Here is a 22,376-nt window from a genome sequence, read left to right on the forward strand (position 1 = left end):
TCTGTAAGAGTACAATGCAAGTCCCCACCTTTTGGAAGCAGCTCTTTTTTCACGAGACAGCTGTTTCTAGGAGCAATGTGTTATTTGATTTAGATGGTGGAATCCTTTTTCTGCAGCTTCAGCCATTTCAGTTGTATTCACTTCCCTGTCACCTGTTCCAGTGCTCCCCAGTTCCTCCATGGCAGCCTGTGTGCATCCTTGTCCCTGCGTGCAGTTTGGACGAGGGGAGCAGAGGGAGCTGGCAGGGTTTGTGACTGTGGCTGAGCAAATGCATCATAGCAGGAGCATTCTGTTCTGTATGGAACAAATAAAAATATTTTCAGGAACTTTTTCAGGCTGAAGTGCCAACAATGTGTCTGGGCTTTACTGGACAAGTAAAGACAGCTCCTTTCCTGAGGCAGTCTATTTCTAAGGCAGACATGGAAACAATGGGTGAAAAGACGTCATGAAAGGTTTTGACTTGGTTGAACTTTATTCATCCTTGTAGAAATTTGGGGAACTGGAGTGAAAATAAGCTTGGACACAAAGGGAAGAGCTTCAGAAATTGTAGCCACCAGACTTGGATTGGATGTGTGTATGGCTGTTAGGGAGCATGGCTGCATTCTGCTGTGCCTGTGTATCCAGGGCAGAGGTGGGAAGAGAGATGCTTGTAAACATACCAGGCTTGATCATGGTGAGAACCAAGAAACACATGGCTAGTTTGGGATTTTTGTCTTGTCTGTACCCACTAGTAAAAGAATTGTGATTGTAGAAAGTTTTTATCTGCACTTGTGAGGAAGAAGGGAAAAGAAGACTCGTGATGTCAATGCATGTATATTGTGTCAAAACCTTTGAAATTTGGTGGTGAAAACATAAGCCTCTGAAAGGCCTATTCTTTCTAATTAAAAAAAAAAATAATTGGTGGTGGTCAAGTCTTTCAAGCCAGGAAAGCTATCTACTTTCTTCCATCAACAAGTGAGAGAGGCACATCATGGCCCTTTATGTCACAGGAGAATTATGCTACATACACAGAGTATGTCCAGTGCATTTTGGGGAATTTCTGGAATTTATTGCATGTGTTTCAGAATTTATTTAGCTGCAGACAGCAGCCAAATTAAAGTTATTAAAATACAGCATTTATTGTACAGTAATTTTGTGCAGAAAAGATCATGGTCAGGACCAGACTGGTCCATATTAATTCATGCAACCTGTTCCCAGCTGCCCTTCTTCCCCAGTGCTCCTCAGATTAGCCCCAGGCCTGACTATCCAGCTTTAGATGGCAGCAGCCTTGTTTCTGGTTGATGTCCCTACCCTGTGCTCCTCAGCCTTTCTCCCTCCACGTCTGATGAGACCTGTGTGTCTCAGGTGATAAAGGAGCAACCCCTTCTGCATGAAACTGCGGTGTGCTGTAGGTGCCTTGGATGGTGCTCTGAGCAGCCAGATCTAGTAGGTGGCATCCCTGCCCATGACAGGAGGTTGCAACCAGATGATCTTTAAGGTCCCTTCCAACCCAGACATGGTGTGATTCTGTAATTCTGTTTTCAAAAGGTGCCTCTAAGGTGCCACTGTCCTGCAGAAGGTGTGGTGAGTGGATGCAGGTAGAAAGGGGTGGGCTGATGGGGAGCAGTCTCTAGGCTGGTAGGATGTTTTCAGACTGTGCAGTGAGCTCATGGCCTACAGCCAGAAACAGACACTGTTATTGGCTTACTGCTTTAGTTGTGTGCTATTTTAATACAAACTACACTGTATTTTTAGATAAAAACTAATAAACTCCTAAAAAAAAAGTGTTTGCAAGTATGAGAGAATAAAGGTTTGTTTTTCAGAAATAAATGAACAAAATCCAAAGTGACTATATCTGTGTACAGCTGTGTGTTTTATATGCCTTTCTCCAAAATGTGGTGGTCAGTAATGACAGTTTTAGATTGCTGTGAAACATGCTGTGCTTCTAATAGAGTTAGATTTGTAAGGAAATAGAAAAATGAAAAACAATCATTTATTAGGTTGTGGCATAGAAACATGGGAAGAGTGACTTTGAATGTTAATGTTTTCTATATGATGTCCAAGTTGTGCTCTGTGCTCAAGAGGGCTGTCTCAGGACTTTCTGAAAGATGATATTTGCTAGAGCAGTCTGGGCACTTTGTAACGCTGTGGGGACACCTCAGGTTTTATAAAAAGGACCAAATTTTCTGTATTATGTTAGTTTTAAAGGACATCTGTGGTTTTACGGTTCTCAGTGTTCTCTGAAAAGTTCTGACAAGTCATGTCATAAACTTCATATTTTGAGTGTGTTTTACTGGTGGTTCAGCTTTGCAAAGTCACCTAAAATACTCACTCTTTTTCTTGAGAAAGACAAACTTTACTGTGTCTGTATTTCTGGAAACCTGTAATTCATAGTGTAGACTAGGATCTAGGAGTGACAATATTCAACCTTGTTAACACTGGCATTGGTCTTTTTTAACTGAGAAATTAATCCACATTAGAGTAATTTGCTGTTTTAGTGGAAGTATTGAAAAAGTGTCGGGGATATTGTTTTAGGTCATCTAGCATGGTCTGGATTTCTTTGATAGTGCTGGTAGATGTATTACAGCAGGAATTGGAGCATTTGTTTCTTATGTTTCTTGCTGTTGCTTGGACTGTACAAAGTCCAAGTACATTGCCAGCTTTCCCAGCTGTGGAGACAGCCCATTTTGCATTTGCTTTAATTCCTCTTCTTTTAACATGTAACGTACATCTAAACCCAGAGGAGATTCTGCTAGGAAAAGAATATAAATGTTAGGTCCCAAAATCTGGTAGTAAGAGGCCTTTCTCAGAGAGGCAAATTTCCTCCCTCCATTGCCTGTAGAGTATTTGGGGAAGTCAATTGACTATAATACAAGACTGCTCTGAATTCCAGTAAGAAAAAAAAGATGCAGGGTAACTTTGCATTACATGTCTTAAAAGAAAAGATTGCTTGCTTCTCAGATTCTGACAGGATGTGATGATGGGTGCTTTTGTCACCTGATCTGAGTGTTTTCTATATGTTACAGACCCAGAAGGCTGATGAAATAACTGCAGTCTTGTGAGGCTCTTTCTAATTTCTTGAAAATTTAGATGGTGTGGTCAAAAAAACCCTCAATAATTCCACTGAGATGTGGTTGAATCAGTTTTCTGTTCTGCTCAAATCAGAAAATGGGCAGAAAATTCTGTATTTACAATAACAGGAATGGAAAGGGCTCTATGAAAGCTTCAGAACCGCCAGATTTTATCTGAAAAAGATGCACTCCTTTATCCACAACTTTTGAGATGTGATAAGAGTACAGGTGTTGGAATTGTGAAAACGGTGGTAAATTTGAAGTTTAAAAAGGAGGACAAAGTCTTATAGTCTATTAGATTTCTGCAAATTTTGTTGAAGTTGGTTGGCATTTGCTGTAAAAGAAATCTGAATTAGTGTCCCTCATCTCTGGGAAAACTATTGGTATTTCTCAAGACATTCTAGTCTTCAGACTTGCAATATATGATCTTCCCAGCTGATAGTTGAACCCACAGAAATATGGACTTTGTGAGAATATATACTGTGAGTTTTAGCTTTATATCATGCAAGAAGTATTAGGTCTAGGCAAAACAATAAAAAATGTAATTTCAATTTCTTTTGTAGGGATTTGTGTGAACCCTTTCAAGGAGGCCATACCTCTTTCTCCTTCCTCATCCCCTGTTTCTCTTCCTCCTATGTGCATGGTTTCTTATCTGGTACCTAAGTCTCTAGGGTTTATTTTTTGGGTGGTTTGTCCTTTTTGTTCACCAGATGGATACTGCATGCAATCAGTTCTCAGGTTTCTTAGTTACTAATCTCTGCAAACACTCGAGATTCTCTGCATGATAACTGCCTTTATGTCTGAGCAAGTCTATAGGCCGTGAGGGACCACTGAATTATTTGTAGCCAAAAATTGCAGAGAAAAGGAAGATGCAAAGAGAACAAGCAGGAGAGTCACGTGTGAATTCAAAACTGAATTTGTGGTTTCATGCAAAATGTAGTGCTAATGAACTTGAAAAGTACAGTTTTGCACTACTGTCTATAAATCACAGCTCAGAAATCCAGTGTTACCATTCTTGTCTAATTTCTGAATGTGTTAGAGTTGAGAACCAAGCAGTGGAGTAGGATCAGCTAAAATCTGGGATGGTGATATGATTGAAGATGCACCTAGGTAATTAACAGGCTGTCTGGAAGAAGCAAAATGGTTCAATGGGAGAGGCAGTTAATATTGCAGAATACCAAATATAGGCATTCTGTAGGTATGTTTTGATGACAAATCCAAGATGTTCAGATGGTTCAAAAGTGTACTTCTAGGACTTCTAATGACTTCTAAATAACAAAATACTGGATGTACTGTAGTTTTAAAGTAAAAATGCTATTGTTTTGTTTGCCACCATATAAAAGTTATAATTACATGATTGTTTCATTTTTCAGTTTGACTCTAGCAGAGTACCATGAACAGGAAGAAATTTTCAAGCTTCGATTAGGACATCTCAAAAAGGTATGTTTCTTTAATCATGGCCAAACCCATAAAAATTAGTGCTGTCAAATGAATAGATAGGTTATTGAGAACTGTCTGATTAAAAAACCCAATACTAAAAGCACTGTATTCTTTTATGCCTAATAGTGACTTTCCTTTTGTTTCTGTTTGTGCAACTTTTCATAAACTCTGGGATTACAGGGGAGCAGTAATGAGTCCATCCAGTGTAACGCTGTCCTGGTTCCTTAAATCCCTCCAAGAGTGCTGACAGTGATGATGCCACTGATCCTGCCCTTCCCTTTCCTTCTGAGCTCTTGTTTCACAGCTCAGCGAGCCAGCTAAGTTTGATGCACGGGCTCTTTATTTTTGTTTTTTGGCCTTTAAGAAGGTCCAATTCACAGCATTGTACTTCTGAATTAATGTAACATTTTCATTCTCTGCAGTATTCACTTCAGTTGTTATCAGTTAGCATATTACCTATCACAAGAGAATATAATTTTCCTACTTCTATGGAAAATATGTTCTCTATGTCCTAAATTATTTCTGCAGTTAGATATTTTACTCTTGTTTTTGACTCTTAAAAATCCCTTTTTCTTGAACCCCATCATTCTAATAATTCTGTGTAGTGAGATAATTATTATATGAAGAAACTATTGCTCATTCAAGCAAAGATTTTAAGGAATAACCTGTAAAATGGAATGGCAGTTGATGCAGACAGAAATATCTCAAGAAGAGTGAAGGAAAAGGACTTATATGTGCTGAGTAGTAGTTCCTGAGTTGTTGAGTCAAAACAGGTAGTAGTGTTTTCCCTGTGAAATGTTGCAAGTCTGTTTCAGGCCTTTTCTCTTCAAATGTACAAGCCACCTGTTATAAATCCTACTCTAATAAACTGAACTGGGCCCCTTGAGATAGCTGCAGCTGTTTCTAAAGAATATGCAGAAAGTACTTGAATCTGTAGTAGGAAATCTGCATATAATTTGCTGGCACTGGTGAAGTAGACTGCCTACATTGTTCTTCATTGTTAATGGTTTAGAAGCTTCACATGAAATTCTGTTTGGAAATTCTGTTTGGAAATTTGTTTTTTTTCCCAGGCTTTAACTTTATGGAAATCTAATGGGGATTTCAAATGATAGATGAAATAAACTGTTACCAGGAGCATTTAATACTGGAATTTTGGTTTCACCTTGAGCATCAATGCTGGAGTACTTTGCAAACGACGGAAATTCCTTGACTAAATGCCAGGGGCAAAACAAATGTTATTCTTAGCAAATCATACTTGACTATATCTGAAGAAAATAATAAAAATACATTCTTACATTGTAATTCTTATGTGTGATACAGATTTAGTCATTAACTAAGAACACCAATTTTGTTACCTTCATTTTACATGGCTGTATTTCTTCCCTGAGCTTCTTTGCTATTTACATTTCTTTTTTTCATTCCTTCAGCATATGCTGTTTTGCTGACTGCTCCTCTTCCTTTTCACTCTTGAGATGCTTTCCTGGTGCTCTTATTTTTGGTGCCCTGTACATGCTGCCACAACCAGTTTTCTTTTCCTACTGCTACCCAGGAAATTCTTTTCCAGCTAGTTGCTTTGGTCCTGGAGAGAGGCTCTTGTTTTCTCACTTCCTTTTATATAGCAGTGACCTGAGGCAGCTAAGCTGGTTTATTCTTGCTTAAAGGTATTCACAGCCTGAGTGTCCTAAATAACAGCTGGAAACAATGCAACCAGCCAGTTCTCTTTGGACTAACATTGGCCTATGAACCACATTTTGAGAACCACTGAATTGCATAATATATGAACAAAAAGGTCCAAAAGAGGCATAACTGATGGATTTTTTTTTTGTTAGCCTTTGGGAAGAACATAGACAATTGTGTGTATAAGTGTGTGGCCTTTTGTGAGGGGAGAAGGACCGAAATTCTTTATAAAGGACTACTGTGTTATGAGAAACTGCCTATCATTTCAGGGTATTTAGCAGAGAACTGCAGGGATGTGTGTAAATATAGAAAAAAGGAGTTTAACATTATATAAATAGGAAAAAACCCAACTCTTGACACTGTATGTTAGGAAAAATAAATGGTCCACCCAGATCTGCTGGCAGATCAGTGCTACTTAGTCCAGCTTTTAAATTACTAGGAATTTGATTTTCATTTCCTCCATGGAGGTTCATCTCATGTCTTGTTTTGGGATGAGAAGTTTTTTCCATCGCCTATGGGGGTGGTTTCAAGGTATTCACTGAAATCATCTAGTCCAGACTCCTCAATTCATTGGATATGTGGTCATTTAATATGTGTTTTAGATCATACAAATACAGTTGTTGCTTCATGAAAGTGCTATATCATTATGGCATTTACTCTTTACCTTGCTGACTTGTGCCTCCATCCCCTTGTGCCATGGCTTGTTCCCCTCTTGCTTTTACCAGCACCCCTGGGTTGTACAGAGAAAAAATCGGATTGGAAAACTGATCTAGCTTCTTTCAGAAAACAAATATGTAAATTTTTTTGTGATGCTTGTTTCTTTTTTTTCCTTTTCTTTCTTCTGATTTTTTTTTTTCTTAAAGAAAAGATTGATTAGTATTCCAGTTTGGTATACCATGTTGCTGTGCTAAAGACTGTGCCAAAATAACAAGAGGTGGTGATGGGTACTGCTACTAAAAAAATATGTATCAGATGCCAGGCCTTTTTCCTTCTCAGCTGAAATAATTCCATAATTATGAGCTTTCTGATATGGACTAATTTTGTCTCCCCTTTCCTCAAATTTTCAAGTTCTAGAAGCACTAACTCTGAAATCAATATAATCCTGTCTACACTATCTTTCAATGAGTATGTTTCTCAGTTTGAGTATAGATACATAGGTTTCCACAAATTAGGCATCATGAAATCTTTGTGATTCTAGAGGACCTGAATAAACAATTATTTCATTGTTTCCTAATGCGTAGAATAAAGATGAGATAAAATTAGGTGCTGAAATGAGTTAAGGAATGTGCCCCTACCTGACATGCTTCTTTTGAACTTGCGCTTAAAATCTTATGCAATACACATTCTTTATTTGTAATTTTAATAAGTTACAAATGGAAGAAACTTTTCTAATTAGGTTGGTTTTGGTGTCTTGTATCAGCACCTTAAGAATGTTTCTGCTGTAATGATGTGCTTTTTTATTCTTTTACTTGATTTGTACTTCAGCCTTATAGTATTTTACATGTCTTTTCTTAATCTCTTGGTTTGTACAGAATCTATAATTGCCCATATCTCCATTTTTTTCTCTTTTTTTGTACATCAATTTCAGAGTGCTTCCCAGATAATTTATCTCCTTGGCTGAGGTACAAAACCCAGCTGCCTCTCATTTGAAATAGCATCCCTACAGTGCAGAACAAAACCATGAACATCCCATTACCTGTAGGTTCATGAACAGAAAAATTTCTTGAAACAGGCTTTTGCCTTATCTTTCTGAATTTTTCTGCCTTTAAGAGAAAAGCAGTGCTTTCTTCTAGTTCAGCAGGGTTTTGTAATGTAATGTTCCTCCATCACCACTAGTATTGATGCAGGGGTAAAAATACCCTTTTCAAATGGGAAGTAAATGAGCTTTTATATTTCCTTCTTTTCATTTGCAGGAGGAAGCTGAAATACAAGCAGAACTTGAACGTTTGGAAAGAGTTAGGAATCTTCACATTAGAGAACTGAAAAGAATAAATAATGAAGATAATTCACAGTAAGAGTCTTAACTGTCTTAATTTTGCATGTCTGTTTTTAAAGTAATTCTCTAGTATCACATTTTTACCTATAGAAGAGAGACTTGTTCATTATTTCTTTTTGCATTTCTAAGTTTATATATGTATTTTAAACACCAGTTTATTTAACCTTAACTAAAATTTCTTAAATTTAGTACAGTTATTATTGTTTTTGTTGAATATGCAAGAAAAAAACATACCTACACAGCTTATAGTGAAGAGCTGAAACTTGCTAGACCATATTATTAAGTTAAAAAAAACCACTTGTGAGATAACTTAATGCAGTTCACATAGTTGATAATAATGCAAGAGGTTTGATGCACCAGCAGCAATTTTGTGCTGCACTTAAAATTTGTTTTGTGTTTATAGCTCTGTGATCTATTTCCTACTAGGTATAGGTACCTAGCAGGAAAAAGCCATATTATGTTGTTACTTTGTACTTCACCTTGAATGGCAGTGTATCACAATGTTAAATTGCTACATAATATGAACTGTTACTGTGTAGTTTTGAAAGTAATAATTACACCACTTCATTAAGTCTGTTTTCCATCATGACAAATCCAGACACTGCAGTTTCACCAACACTTTCAGCTGGCACTGTTGCTTGAAGGGAACTGGTTCTGCCTCTCCCTGGCTACTTAGCCCTGTTTTCTTTCACATGCTTTCAGTGACATTTCTCTACTGAACCAATGCTGGAAATCAATCCAAATTAAAACCAGCTCCTGTGATGGATTAATTTTAATCCAGGATCAATTTCCTGGTCTAGATCTTTGCCCAGTCGCAAAAATACTTATGCTGCCATGAGGAGAGAGGGCAGTGCAAGGCTGGAATGAGCCAGGGGGAAGGACAGGACTGGACTTCTCTTTCTGCACTAGGAAATATTTATGAAACAGTAGCCTTAAGCCTTCAGTATTTATTTTTTACTTTTTAGACACAATAGAATTGTGCTCACACTAAGGCTTTTAAATGTTAAAAAAAAAAAGAGGTGTGAAAGTGTCCCTAACTGTTCTGATGGTACCTACCATGCAGTAGTACAGAAATTATTTGTCACCCTGTTGCTTTAGTGCTAATTGATAGCTAAACTGTTCTGTGTTTTGGGTATGAAGAATAATGGGTGTTGATACTTACATCTTGATGGCAGAGTATTTTCTTTTTTAAAAAATCTATATTTTAAAATAAAAGTATACAATACTATTTTAAAATAAATGTCCTACAACAAATAAACAAGCAGGTTAAATGACAACCTATATAAATCTTCAGTGTTTGCATTAGAACAAGTTTAGTTGTTTTTTTAAAAATTATCCTTCAGCAATAAGGAATAAATGGCACAGAAAAATGACAGGCTTTGACTGAAAACACTGCATATGTGGGGCAGAGAATGTCCAAATTGCAGTCACAATTGAAAACAGTTACAGGAGAATGGACAAGCTTCAGTCCATGGTGCAGCTTCGCTGCTCATCATCTGCAGTCAATGCCAACCCATTTTATGGTACAGAATGGAAAGCTTTAAACTGTGTGTTCATGTTTTTGTGGGAGTTTGGACAAGTGTTTACCAAGTGGCCAAGCCACAGCTTATAGTCCTCATGTAGAAGAGAGAAGTAATGGAGAAATAATTTAGGTCTGTAGCCCCTGCTGTCTTTCCTAACATGTCTGGGTGATGTGGCTCTTTGGTAAGGGAGAGAGTTCTCAGCAAAGCAACTGCTGGCTTCTGACTCAAATCCTGTTGGGATTTCCACTTCCAGCTGTGCTGTAAAGCTAAGCCCATTTTCTTCCTGTTCCAGCAACAAGTCCATCTACCCATGGATGAGCTTGTATGTCTACAATTGCCCTGGAATAATGGGACAAGTGGGGAGTGCAGGTTAGGGCTGCCCTGGAATAATGGGACAAGTGGGGAGTGCAGGTAGGGCTGCCCTGTCTGGCTCTGGAGCCCACATGATGTTGGGGTGCAGGTTCTGAGCCATGGAGAGCCACAGAGTAGCGCAAGCAGTGGAAAGGAAGGTGGTAAGATTCACAAGATTGGCCTACTGGAGGTACACATCTGCTAGCAAGATCATAAAAAAAGAATTGGGCTACTGGTCACATGACATCAAGTGCCTAATGATGCTGCTTCTAAATTTTTCTTCTACACTGAATGCGTTATTTACTGTTTATGGTTTCCTTAAAAATATTTAGCATTGAAGTATGTATCTTTCTAGTGAATAAAAAGGAATGTTTTATTTCTGAAAGGGGCACAGTAGGCCAGAACATCTTCTCTCAAATACTTGACTACCTATGACCATACTTCTAAAACTGTAGAGAATATGGAAGGATAGGATGAGCTGTTGGCAGACTGGCCCTACATTCTTCTTTAAAGTTTTCTATGGAATATAACTGGCAGCTTGCCTTAGATTCTTGCCTTGTCTCATTGCTATACTAAGAATGTGATGAATATTCAGATCTCTTCCTCTGATTGGATGGAAGAATGTATTTTATCTTCTATATATTTTAGGAGAGAGAGTATGGTCCTTTTTCTTGGTCTGGCAGTATCATTTTATATTTGGAAGAAGTGTTTTCATTTTGCTTTTGCTTAAGTGTGAGCAGATAGTCAATTTTTTCATGTGTTTTCCCCATATTGCTGTTTTTGATTTGTTTTAACTTCTTAGTGTTATATAAAACCAATTTTTTTTACAAGGCAGTAATATACATATCTAGTCATGTTTTGTGTGAAATTAGAAGAATGTCCTTGTTGTCTGTTCCGGAAAGTTGAAATGTGAGTCTTCTCTAAAATTTGGCACAACAAAGAGACCCATGTATCACATGTTTAAATTTAAGCAAGCTTTTCTTATCTTCAAAAAAAAAAACAGAGAAAAATAACGAAATGTTTGCCAGGATTGATTGTTTTGATGATAGTGTTGTGTTAGTATGTGTAAACTAAATAGTCAAAAGGTATTGGTCATGTTGTACCAATAAGGTTTCTTGTGGTGTAATATTGCTCAGCATATTATATGTTGTTTCTAAAAAGAAAACTTTATTTGATGAGTAATACTAAGAAATTTGCATTTTAGATGCTACTTGTTTACCTTAAACAGAATAAAACCATTTTTTTTTCTTTCAAGATTTAAAGATCACCCCACATTGAATGAGCGGTATTTGTTACTCCATTTACTTGGCCGAGGTGGCTTCAGTGAAGTGTACAAGGTAGGGTTTGTTGAGTCTGATAAATATCATTTTTGAGCTATATACATTTAATTTGGTGGGGGGACAAAATGGGATCTAAGTAGAAAGACTGTACTGGGTTGACCAGGCTTCGATTAACCTGTGGAGGAGAGATAGCATGACAGTAGCCTTGTCAATAGATTTGTGAATTACATGCTATCTTTTTTCCTCACTTTACTGGGTGTTATTTTTATCACCTTTGGTTATAACTTTGCCATATTCATGCATTTCTTTTTTTAGGCTTTTGATCTTTATGAACAAAGATATGCTGCTGTGAAGATTCACCAGCTTAACAAAAGCTGGAGGGATGAAAAGAAAGAAAACTACCACAAGTAAATACTAATTACTTACACTTCATATGCTAAGCTTAATAGCATTTTGTTGATTGTAGAAGGCTAATGTATCCATCTTCTTTTAGACATGCCTGCAGAGAGTATAGAATACACAAAGAACTGGATCACCCCCGAATAGTTAAACTGTATGACTACTTCTCCCTGGATACAGATACGTAAGTAGAACTTGGCAGGGATTTTAGTGCTGTATATTAGATAAACAGAAATGAAGAGTATTTGAACAAAAATAACGTATGTTCTTGCTTTCAGCCAAAACATTTTAAAAAACCCCATACTAGTTGCAGAATTTTGTCTGCTAAATATTGCAGGCTTTCTGTAAGGTGATATAGAGAGTGTTTTGCAACACCTGACTGACATCAAAAGGCTGCCATACCTTGGACAATTTTCCAAGACTAAATGGCATCAGGAGCATTACTAGCCTAGGCATAGCCCCTGGTGACTGGGCTGTGCCTCTTGGCATGAAATTGGGACATCTTAAGGGATAGTGAAAGCATATTGATTTTGAGAAATGTGTCTACTACAAATAAAGAGGCTTTTCTTAATTTCTCATCCATATGCATGCATTTTCTCTTTTAGTATAAATGTTCTGATTTACATTAGTTTTCATGAGCTAATAGTTACACCATGTGTTCCATGAACAATTTCATTCATGTATTTTAATATTCAGGCAGCCATTCTTAAACTTGTCAGAATGAAACTAGGTTGTCATGACTGTTTCTGATTGTGCAGTATGATACATTCATTCATTTTGTGTCTCTAAATTCTACCCTAGGTTTTGCACGGTTTTAGAATACTGTGAAGGCAATGACTTGGATTTCTATCTCAAGCAACATAAACTGATGTCAGAGAAAGAAGCTAGGTCCATTGTAATGCAAATTGTAAATGCACTACGGTATCTCAATGAGATCAAGCCCCCTATTATACACTATGATCTTAAACCAGGTGAGTGAGAAATGTTATGATTGAAAATGTAATTTATTTTTTATCCTTTATTTTGTTTGTAATTCGTGCCTGAAAATGCCAGAGTTATCTTCTGTGTGTCAGGGTTATTGCAAACAACTGGAAAAAATATGCACTTTTCTTCAGAATTTCATTGCCAGAATCACCTGCCTTTTCTGTGAAAAATGTTTGTTACAACTGTTCTACTTTGCATTATTTTTATTTGAATTTGTAGGAAAAAAATCATATGGCTAATAGATACATGCATTGGTAGCTAGCAGTATAAACAGATAAGATTATTAGTAGGCTCAGTCCTGTCTGGTAATTGTGGGATGCTGATGTGTAATTAATTTTTCCCATATGTTTTTTTTAAACCTGTAAATATGTAATCACTCATTTTCAGGATCCCAGCATAACCATTCCAAAACAAGGCTTTACAGACAGTTTTCTCTACAATTAATAATAAATATATTTATAAACAATATTTGTCTTGATTCCATTGTCTTTGTTTCACCATCTTGCACGAATGATGCTTATATTCTTCATGTGCTTTAATCTGTTACGCTTCCAAGTTTGGGGTTTGTAAAGTAATTCATAGTGCCAGGCTGTTTGCTTTCTGTTCTGTGATAAACTGCTCACACAGGTTTATTTTGTCTTATGAAATTGTACAGAATGTATTCTTAGTCTCATTATTTTTTGTTCTCAGAGGAACTTCATCAAATAATTATTATATCAAGAATTATTGTACAACTTTAACACATGGAGTAAGATTTGTAGGATTGCAGCAATTTCTTGGCACAATTTTGTGGCATATGCAAACAGTGAAAACTGTAGTGTAGGGTTCATTCTGGCAGAAAAATAATGAGACTTATTTGTAACTGGTATGTGACTGCATTCTGATATTTCCTCACTCCATTTTGGTGTTTATTTGCTGACCAACCAGCTTCCAGATGAGAGAGCCATTTCAGATCATCATGGTAACCTAGACAGTTGCTGAAATCGCACAGAAACTTACCATAGTCAAGTTACTCTAGACTTGAGGATGTAAAGATTATGCAAATGTGCCTCAGTTGCTTCAAGCATGATGCTAATAACACCAAGACTGTGGGTTTGGTCATGGGTCCCTTTTAACCCAGGCTGTTTTGTGGTTCTGAGTCTTTGATTCTGTAAAATTGTCACTTACTCTCATGAAGTTATATGCTCTTGAAAATTGAACCTGGTTTTGAAAATAAAGCCTTCTGTTAGCTTTTGTTGAAGTAATTGTTCTTTTCTTTTCCCCCTGAATAGGTAATATCCTTCTTGTAGATGGAACAGCATGTGGAGAAATAAAAATTACTGATTTTGGTCTGTCCAAAATAATGGATGATGATAGCTATGGGGTGGATGGAATGGATTTAACTTCACAGGGAGCAGGAACTTACTGGTAAGTCCTGGTTTGAATTTGCTGTTTAGACTTTGGATCATTGTTCAGATTTTATAAATGTAGTCTTATAAAGCAATTTGGAGAGACAACTAGGACTAAAAATGTTTACATGGATGGCAGACAGAGGTGTTTGTGCAGTACTGTCCTGTTGATATTCCCAAATATGAAAAGACTCTAACTTAAAAAGTAAAATAAGAGAATGTGTGTGTATGTGTGTGTTACTTATAAGGTATGTATAAGTAAATGTGGAGATGATCACTGTGATTGAGAAACATGGTAACCTCTGAAGAGGCAGGTATTATTTCTTTGGCTGCTGGTGGTTGAAGACATTTTTGACAGAGACATTTGATGATTAAGTGTGGGTGCTTAGTACTTGGAAATTGTAGAACAGGTATTGCCAACAGGTAATGTCCTTAGGACAAAAGAGTATTCACTCTTCCTTCCTGAACATTAATGACAGCCCAGCAGCTGTGATTTACTTTTTGTGTACTTGCATGCTCATCCAAAACACTGGAGTTTTACAGCTGCCAAAGCATAGGTATGACAATAAGCATGTCATTGCTTACAGAAAATCTGGTTTTAGACTCTCTAAAGATGCAGTTTCTTCATGGCAGAGTAGCTCTTTCAGCCTGGGTATGTGCTGGCTGTGTCAGTGGGTGGATTAGAAATCCTGTACTGGGCAGGTTGTTACAAGTCATTTGCTCTACAGAGAAGCCATTTGCTTTGCACCTCTTCCCATAGTCAGGAGTTGGATGTAATAAAGTTTTTGCCTTTTCCTTCAGAGTTTTTAGAAAAGGAAACACATACTATTCCTCAAATGCCACTGTGCACATGCTGTGAGAAAATGATTACTTTAGTTGAAGCATTTTAGAAGTGTTAGGCTTTTGCTACTCTTTTTAATACTTTACCTCTTTAAACACCAGTTTAAATGTTTTATTTTAGGAATATATATCAGAAAAATTTTGGCTTTTGGATTTAATCTAGAATGCCTCAGGCACTAGTGGTGCTGGAAACTTAGAAGTAAAAAAAGATCTGTAATCATTATAGATTCATGATGAGTCTCTGCATTTCTAATTCATGCTTTCTCTGAGCCCAGAATCTTCATTAGGGAGGGATTGCACAAACTGTCTGCCCTATAGCCCTGTAAGGGATTTCCTCAGTCACTGGGTTCGGTTACCTGCCTTCCCAGGCTGTTAGGTTATGTAATCTCTTGGTAAACTTCTAGATGTTTACATTAAATTTAGTTACTATTTTGTCCCCAGTAATCTGATTTGAAATGTCTTCTGTAACCTTAGTTCTCTGATCATTAGAAATCTAATCCTCTAATTTGCAGACTGTGTATACTTGTGGCCAGTTTATACTTGTTTGTTCCTGTGCTAACATTGTCCTCCCTCAAGTAGGTTGTGACCCCTTCCTAGTACTTGCACCTTGGTGTTTTTGTAGCCTTCACTTTTTTTCCCTCTGAACAATAGTCTATCCATTCTTCAGATCATTTTAGTAACATTCTTTGCATTTGTATCACTTTAAGATCACTTTCTTGATTGTTGTAATCAGAATTGTAAACAAGTGTTCCAGAAGAGAGTTTGTGATACTGTTTAAAATTGTTGCATTTTTATCTCCCTTTTTCTGCTTCTTTCTATTTCTACAAATATTTCTTCAAAGTTTCTCTTTAATTCTTATATGTTGTTGACAACAGAGTGCCTGTTCTGTAGTTGTCCTAATAGTTGTTTTGCATTTTTCAATTTTAAATATTACAGTCAGTAATAGTTGACTGCCCTTAAATTAATTCATATGGAAGGTTTTGTTTGTTTTTTAAAGAAAGTTCCATTTCATAAGTTATTCTGTAATTTAGGAATGGCATGGGAACTTCCTCAACTTTCATTAAGTAAAGTTCTCTTTCTGCAAAATATAGGGACAGAAATAACAATCACCTTTGTCTATCATATACACCTCTGGGTAATGTTACCATTTTTACTAAAAACTTGGTTAAAGGATTTTTAAGCCATATTGATTCCTAACCAGGTCTTGCTGTAAAATGCCCTATTTGGCTTTCAGCTTTTCTTGCTTTGATAGATGGCTTCATATTTAACCTGGAGTCACAATTTAAAAATAAATTATAATTGGCAGTTTATGTAAAAAATGTTTGTATTTGTGCTTGTGTTAAATAGACCTCTCTATCTGACTAACTGTATAGAAACTGTGATATCAGTTTTGGTGGGTTGCAAGGTGTTGGAGTGCAGATTGTAGGGCAGCTGTACAATTGCCAAAAGCTGAGAGATGTGTAGGTAAGGTGTTTGTACAGTTGGATAATTGAGCACATTCTAGAGATGCCAGACTTACAGACTGAAATGCTGTTTTGTTTTCCAGGTACTTGCCTCCAGAGTGTTTTGTAGTTGGCAAAGAGCCACCAAAGATTTCTAATAAGGTTGATGTGTGGTCAGTTGGAGTAATCTTTTTCCAATGCCTTTATGGTAGAAAGGTAAGGAAGTCTTTAGAAAATCTAAAGAGTTTTAGTGTAGATGCCTATTCTCACTAGACTGTAAAGACATGAATCTACATGGAAAATTACTTGTGTTACTTTTGGCAGTGTACATTGATTTTGCAAAATCTTAGAAAATGTTGCCTGTAACTTTTTTTATTTGCAAGATAGTTGGCAGTTTGTATACTGCAACAACTTACTATAGGATAAATATTTACCATATCAAAGTAATTGGATAAATCTCCTGAAAAAAATCATGTGCTTGTTTTGCAGCCATTTGGCCACAATCAATCACAGCAAGATATCCTACAAGAAAATACAATATTAAAAGCCACAGAAGTTCAATTCCCTGTCAAACCTGTTGTAAGCAATGAAGCCAAGGTAACTTTTACTATAGTCTCTGAGTAAAACATTCATCTTGAAGGATTCAGCTGTAAAATTGTTGTTAACCCAAGAATGCTGTAGGACATAATAACTGTGTAGAAGAACGTACTTGAGAGCCAGTATGTGGATGTTTTTATTTAAGCAATCTTATTTTGGGACTTCTCAAAATCATGTACTTCAAAGCAAAACTATATTTATATATTCCAGAAATTTGCAAGTGGTTTTTAAGTAGGCCACCTCAAAAATGGTCTGCTTTACTTTCTCTCAGAGGACCTTATGTGTCTCACTCAGGCTCTCTTACTAGAAGTTCTTGTGAAATGCTGCTGCTAACAGTAGCAACCTCTTTCTGAAAACAGTGGATGTTAATTCTCTGCAGCCTTATTGGTTAGGAAAGCTACTTGACTACCAGGTACCTGAAGGATATGGCCTCTAATACTCTTCCCTTTGAAAGGTTGTAGTGTGTGTGTATTAACTTCTGTCTGAGTTTAGAAACATGAATTTGAGATTAAGAATTTAGAAGATATTTTGATGCTGATTCAGGAAATAAGACTGCCAATATAGTTGCTCTGCCGCAAAGGTGTCAATTCCTCTACACTGACTGGCTATTCAGAAACAGAAATGTGGTTTCCCAAATGATTACTACTGTGAGCATCTGTAACACAAATCCAGTTCCGTGAAAGTGGAAGAAAATATTGTGTTACTTGCTTGTAAAAACTCCCAATTTTTGCAAGATATATTCATGACCACATGAAATAGATGTGCTCTTTGAGGAAAAAAATGCCAAGATAGTAGAATGCTTATTTAAGTTTCAGCAACTAATTAAACATACTTAGATTTGGGACACACCAAAAATTTAGGAATGTTAAGATTCAGCTTCTAAAGATTAAAAAGAAAAGAAACATATTACTACAGGCAGTAGCTTCCCAACAAAATAAGTATTTTGGGTGCATAAACTTGCTGTTACAAGTGGTGGTATATTTCTGTTAATTATATTTTCTAAAAGTAGTGTTAGTGAGAGAGTTGCAGTTAAAGTTATGAAAAACTGGTTGAAGAATTGTCGTTAGAATTGGGTTCTTTTTTTAATTGAGGTTTTTGTTTGCTGTTGGTTTTTCACTGGCATTTGAAAAGACTATCCCTTGAGTGCAGTTGACAAACACACATCATGTTACTGATAGCTTTACATAGTAAGAGTTTATATCTGTGTCTTTTAACTTTGCCTTTCTTTGTCATTAATAGCTATTATACAGAGGATCTTAGGAAAGAGGAGACAGTTCAGGATGGAGAATTGGCAACTTTTTGCATTCCCTGTGTATTTGCATGGTCTGTTTGTTTGAAAGACTAAAATAAACTTCCAGTATTCTCAACTCATATTAACCATTGTCATGATAGCTGTGAGAGAGAGGGAGAAATTATTCTCTGGTGGAAATGCTGTAAAACAATTTCAGACTAACTTCTTAATGTAGACCATTTACAATGACTATGTAGAATCCAAATTGTTTTTCAGATTTATAGGCCTGGCAGTTGGAAAAGAACAGCTTGTAAACTGAAATTCTGATTTGGAAAACAGAGAGATTAAATAAATATGGAACCTCAAATGACATTGTTAGTTAGTTTCCAGACTGTAACTGTCCTTTGATCCTCCTCACTGTTTCCTGTTTTGTGCAGTGGTCTCCTTTGCTTCACACTAGTGTGGCTGCAGTGCCACAAAACTGTGAAGTATTTTAAAAACATTTCAGACACAAACTGTTACTCTGAGGATCTTGAGAATAACTGTTTACAGCTCATTTGTTTTGAAGGATTTACTGTGAAGAATTGATTAAAATCTGTAATATCCAAGAACATGTGAATATCTACTAACAGATGTGCATGATTTTTATGTTGTACCTTTTTCATGCTGGATATGCAAATGTTAGAAGTAAATTCTAGCATGATTCTTTGAAACTTGTATCACAGATTTTCTCCTTTAATCTCCAGATTTTAATTGGAGCAAAGAACAAACAGCTGAACAGATTTATCAAAGAAGACATATGTAATTCTTTTAAATTAAGTTCTAAATTAAGTAATGATGTGCTAATCAGTTCTGTAGCAATAATAAGGATTTTCTATCATTAAATGTTGAAGCCCAGGCTCTCAGGAGACCAAATGTTCTGTGTGTGCTAGACATAAAACTTGACAGAAACTTTTAGCATAAAATGATTGGCATAGGTCATATGGACCTAGATGTAGGGATGACATAGTGAATTTAGCTACAGGGTTTTTCAATTGATTAGTTAATTTTAAGCAGGTGTGATTGAGTTTTTCATGGGAAGAGAGTTTCAGCAAGGTAGTGGTTTCCTAAATATTCTTTACATAATGCCTATTGAGCATGGCAACCATCAGTGTCAGTTTCATGTTTTGCTATACCCTGTCATGGCACATGTGGAAATGCTTGTTTTCAAAAGTCAGCTAAAGCACTGAAATTCTGTCTCTGCCTCATCCACCTATTCTTCCCCACTCAATGGTTTTAGAAGCTCATTGGAGAAAGTAGAAAGGTCTCCTTTTTCAATCCTCTGGCACTTGGTTTTTATTCATCTGTTCAGGCATAAAACATGCAAAAATCTAATTGGGTGAGGTGCTAATGTTTTACTTGTAAATATAGTTCCTAAATGTGGAAATAATTATTTGAAGTGTAATTATTTGAAGCCAATTAATTTGCTGATTTTTTCTTTCAGCCATGATGTTCTATTTCTTCAGCGGGTTCAGCAGCAAAATGTTACATTGTCACTTGAATTGAATGATTTAAGAAAAAGAATTTGTTTAGAAGCTAGTTTATCCAGGAGGACTTGCCTATTTGCCTCAAAGCAAATAGAAGTATCTGGAATGTTGCTGTAACTTTCTACATTTCTTTTCTAGGCCTTTATCAGACGCTGTTTAGCATACCGAAAAGAGGACAGATTTGATGTCCACCAGCTGGCCAATGATCCTTATCTTCTCCCTCATATGAGGAGATCAAATTCTTCAGGAAACTTACATATGACTGGCCTAGCAGCATCCCCTACACCACCTACTTCAAGCATTATTTCGTACTGAAATTTCTCCAGCTGAGGAATGGGATGATACCTTTGTTTAGTTTTCAGATGCAGACTTGAGCTTGAAAGCATTTGAGTGTTTTTACACAGGACAAGTTTGATAACTGTGTTTTCAGACTGAAGTCCTCCTACATAGTGTCATTTGTATGATTGGAGTGGATCATGGACTGTGAATAAATGTGCCCTTCTGAGAAACACCGTTAAACATTGAAGGATGAAGGATGACACTTCCTGTTACAAACTAACAGGTATACTGTGTTTAAGACTGAAGAAAAGGTTTTTAGTTTTTTTCTGGGGAACATTGTAAATAATCTTTTTAATACTTTAAAGTACATTTGGTGGATACTGGAAAGTTCTAACATGAAGGGTAGTTTTTCATTATTTAAATAAAAAAGGGTAGTGAGCAAATTTGAAAACACAGGAAAAAATTTGTGCCTGGTTATGAAGTAAATGAACTGCCATCTTTCCAAGACATTGATCTTTCAAAACCAAAGTAAGGAATGTGAGATGGTGAAAGATAATGTTTAACATCAGATTTTTCAAATAAAATTAGAGTATTTTGTTTGGCTACTCAGGCTTGTACCTCCAAAAATGTTGTGGTGTTCCACTGAATTTAGATTGGAAGGGTGATATGGAATTCCTGGTACTTACTTCTCAAATAGATTGCTAATTTTGAAATCCATTCGGTTTTTTTTAAATACTATACTTGCTGTGGTATTGAAACTTGAGAAACCTTCCAGGCTTCTAATAAAAGCAAGCAACAGTATGAAACCAAATGCAAACAGGTCATGTATAATGTTCTATGCAGGAATAATGATAAATTCCCTTCTAGCTCTACTGTAAATTGTTGTACAGATGTCACATTTTCAGTTAAATTTCAGCAACTTATTCCTGTACAAATGTTTAAAGTATGGCTTTTTCTAATTGGATATTGTATTTTTTTTAAGTCTCCCTCAAGGCGCTTTTAATTGCTGCTAAATGACGTTGCTTTTACTTTTACAAGAGTCAAATGACCTCCTTCAGGTGCGAGTCAACTGTATGAGAGATGGAGCAGAGGCAATCGTTATCAATCAAGGCATGTACAGCGATCTGTGTTGGCAATTTACAGTACAGTTCCTTCAGTCCGTTCGCTGCGTTCTCCTCCTGCAGAGCGCATCAATAATAGGTGTAGAAGTTGCTCATGGTTATTCTCTATTTCTGGAAGTTCCTATCAACAAGGAAATGTTTCTTGTGGCTTGTACAGATATTTTAAAATGTGAAACATTTTCTAACTGCCTTGTATGGTAGAAACTTATTTTTCAGAACAGTGTATCTCTCTCCTGTTCACTATTCTTTTTACTATCCCATTCTTGATGCTGAATACCTATATGTAATTTTGTCCATGTTGCAGAAAGAGGAGGCTGTATTACCACAGGTTTTCATTTAGTATTGTACAGTTAAACTGTTGCTCTTGTTTCTGATGTTGCAAGCCATTTTGTTTTCATTGTATATAAAGAAATGTTAACTGTCTCTTTAAAATGCTGCTGAAATTGTAGAGAATGTAGCCAAAACAGTAATAAACAACAGGCAGTTGAAATTTCAAGGTTTTCATTGTGTGCTTTTACATTTCAGCATAGTGCAAATCACATAACCATATCAGTGAGCAACACAAAAATACTTAAATCAAACTCTTCTTAATTACAAACAAAAGGCCAATAATACAATAATTAATTTAAGTAACATTGGAGGTGAAAGGGGAAGATTCATGAAACTTAAAACATCTGTCATGATGAGGTAATCAAAATTTCATTTGATTGAATGGACTGCGCAGTTACAACTTGTAAGTATTTCAGTGGTTCTTTTTAAAATATTGAGCTGAGGGATAACATTAGCTCATAGAGTTATTAGAAAATTAGATTCAAACAGAATACTGCGACTCCATCCTTTCCACTCTCTACAGCACAAGGCTGAGTGCAGAGTTCAAGGAAAATGTGCTGTAGCTGTAAGTTCACGTTAAATTTCATTCCTTTTATTATGCCTGTTGGTAACTGAAATAGAATTGGATTCTATTGTGAAAATACGTTGGATAGTAGAAGCTGTGTTTTTATTTTGTGAAGGCTGGTCAATATTTTGACTTTCTGAGAAGTGCTTTTGAGGCTCGCTGGAAGTCGGGAAATGCACGGTGGCAGTGCGGGCGCCGGAACAGCGCGGCCCGGGGAGCTCCGCGCCGCTGCCACCCGAGTGGCAGCCTGAGCAGGTGACTGCGTGTTTTAACATCAGCAACCCCGAAAAGGAAAGCACGTTTTGGTATTTAAAGCATCCTACGTGTTCGTGCTCCAGCTTTGATGTCCTCCGGATT

The 22,376-nt window shown here is 36.5% G+C and overlaps 1 protein-coding gene across 3 annotated transcripts in view; it reads left to right on the forward strand.

Annotated features, from left to right (window-relative positions):
* TLK1 (tousled like kinase 1) overlaps nt 1-21,620 on the forward strand; it is a 68,193-nt gene extending 46,573 nt beyond the window's left edge. For all 3 annotated transcript variants that reach the window (XM_064718227.1, XM_064718229.1, XM_064718228.1), the window contains exons 12-21: nt 4,424-4,490; nt 8,081-8,178; nt 11,293-11,374; nt 11,633-11,724; nt 11,811-11,900; nt 12,518-12,687; nt 13,972-14,107; nt 16,475-16,586; nt 16,860-16,967; nt 19,863-21,620. In XM_064718227.1, coding sequence (XP_064574297.1) covers nt 4,424-4,490; nt 8,081-8,178; nt 11,293-11,374; nt 11,633-11,724; nt 11,811-11,900; nt 12,518-12,687; nt 13,972-14,107; nt 16,475-16,586; nt 16,860-16,967; nt 19,863-20,039 — 1,132 coding nt within the window. In that variant the 3' untranslated portion in view covers nt 20,040-21,620. The remainder of the gene's footprint in view (nt 1-4,423; nt 4,491-8,080; nt 8,179-11,292; nt 11,375-11,632; nt 11,725-11,810; nt 11,901-12,517; nt 12,688-13,971; nt 14,108-16,474; nt 16,587-16,859; nt 16,968-19,862) is intronic.
* Nucleotides 21,621-22,376: the final 756 nt, after the last annotated feature.

This window comes from Zonotrichia leucophrys, chromosome 7 (genome assembly GCF_028769735.1).
Source record: "Zonotrichia leucophrys gambelii isolate GWCS_2022_RI chromosome 7, RI_Zleu_2.0, whole genome shotgun sequence".
NCBI lineage: Eukaryota > Metazoa > Chordata > Aves > Passeriformes > Passerellidae > Zonotrichia > Zonotrichia leucophrys.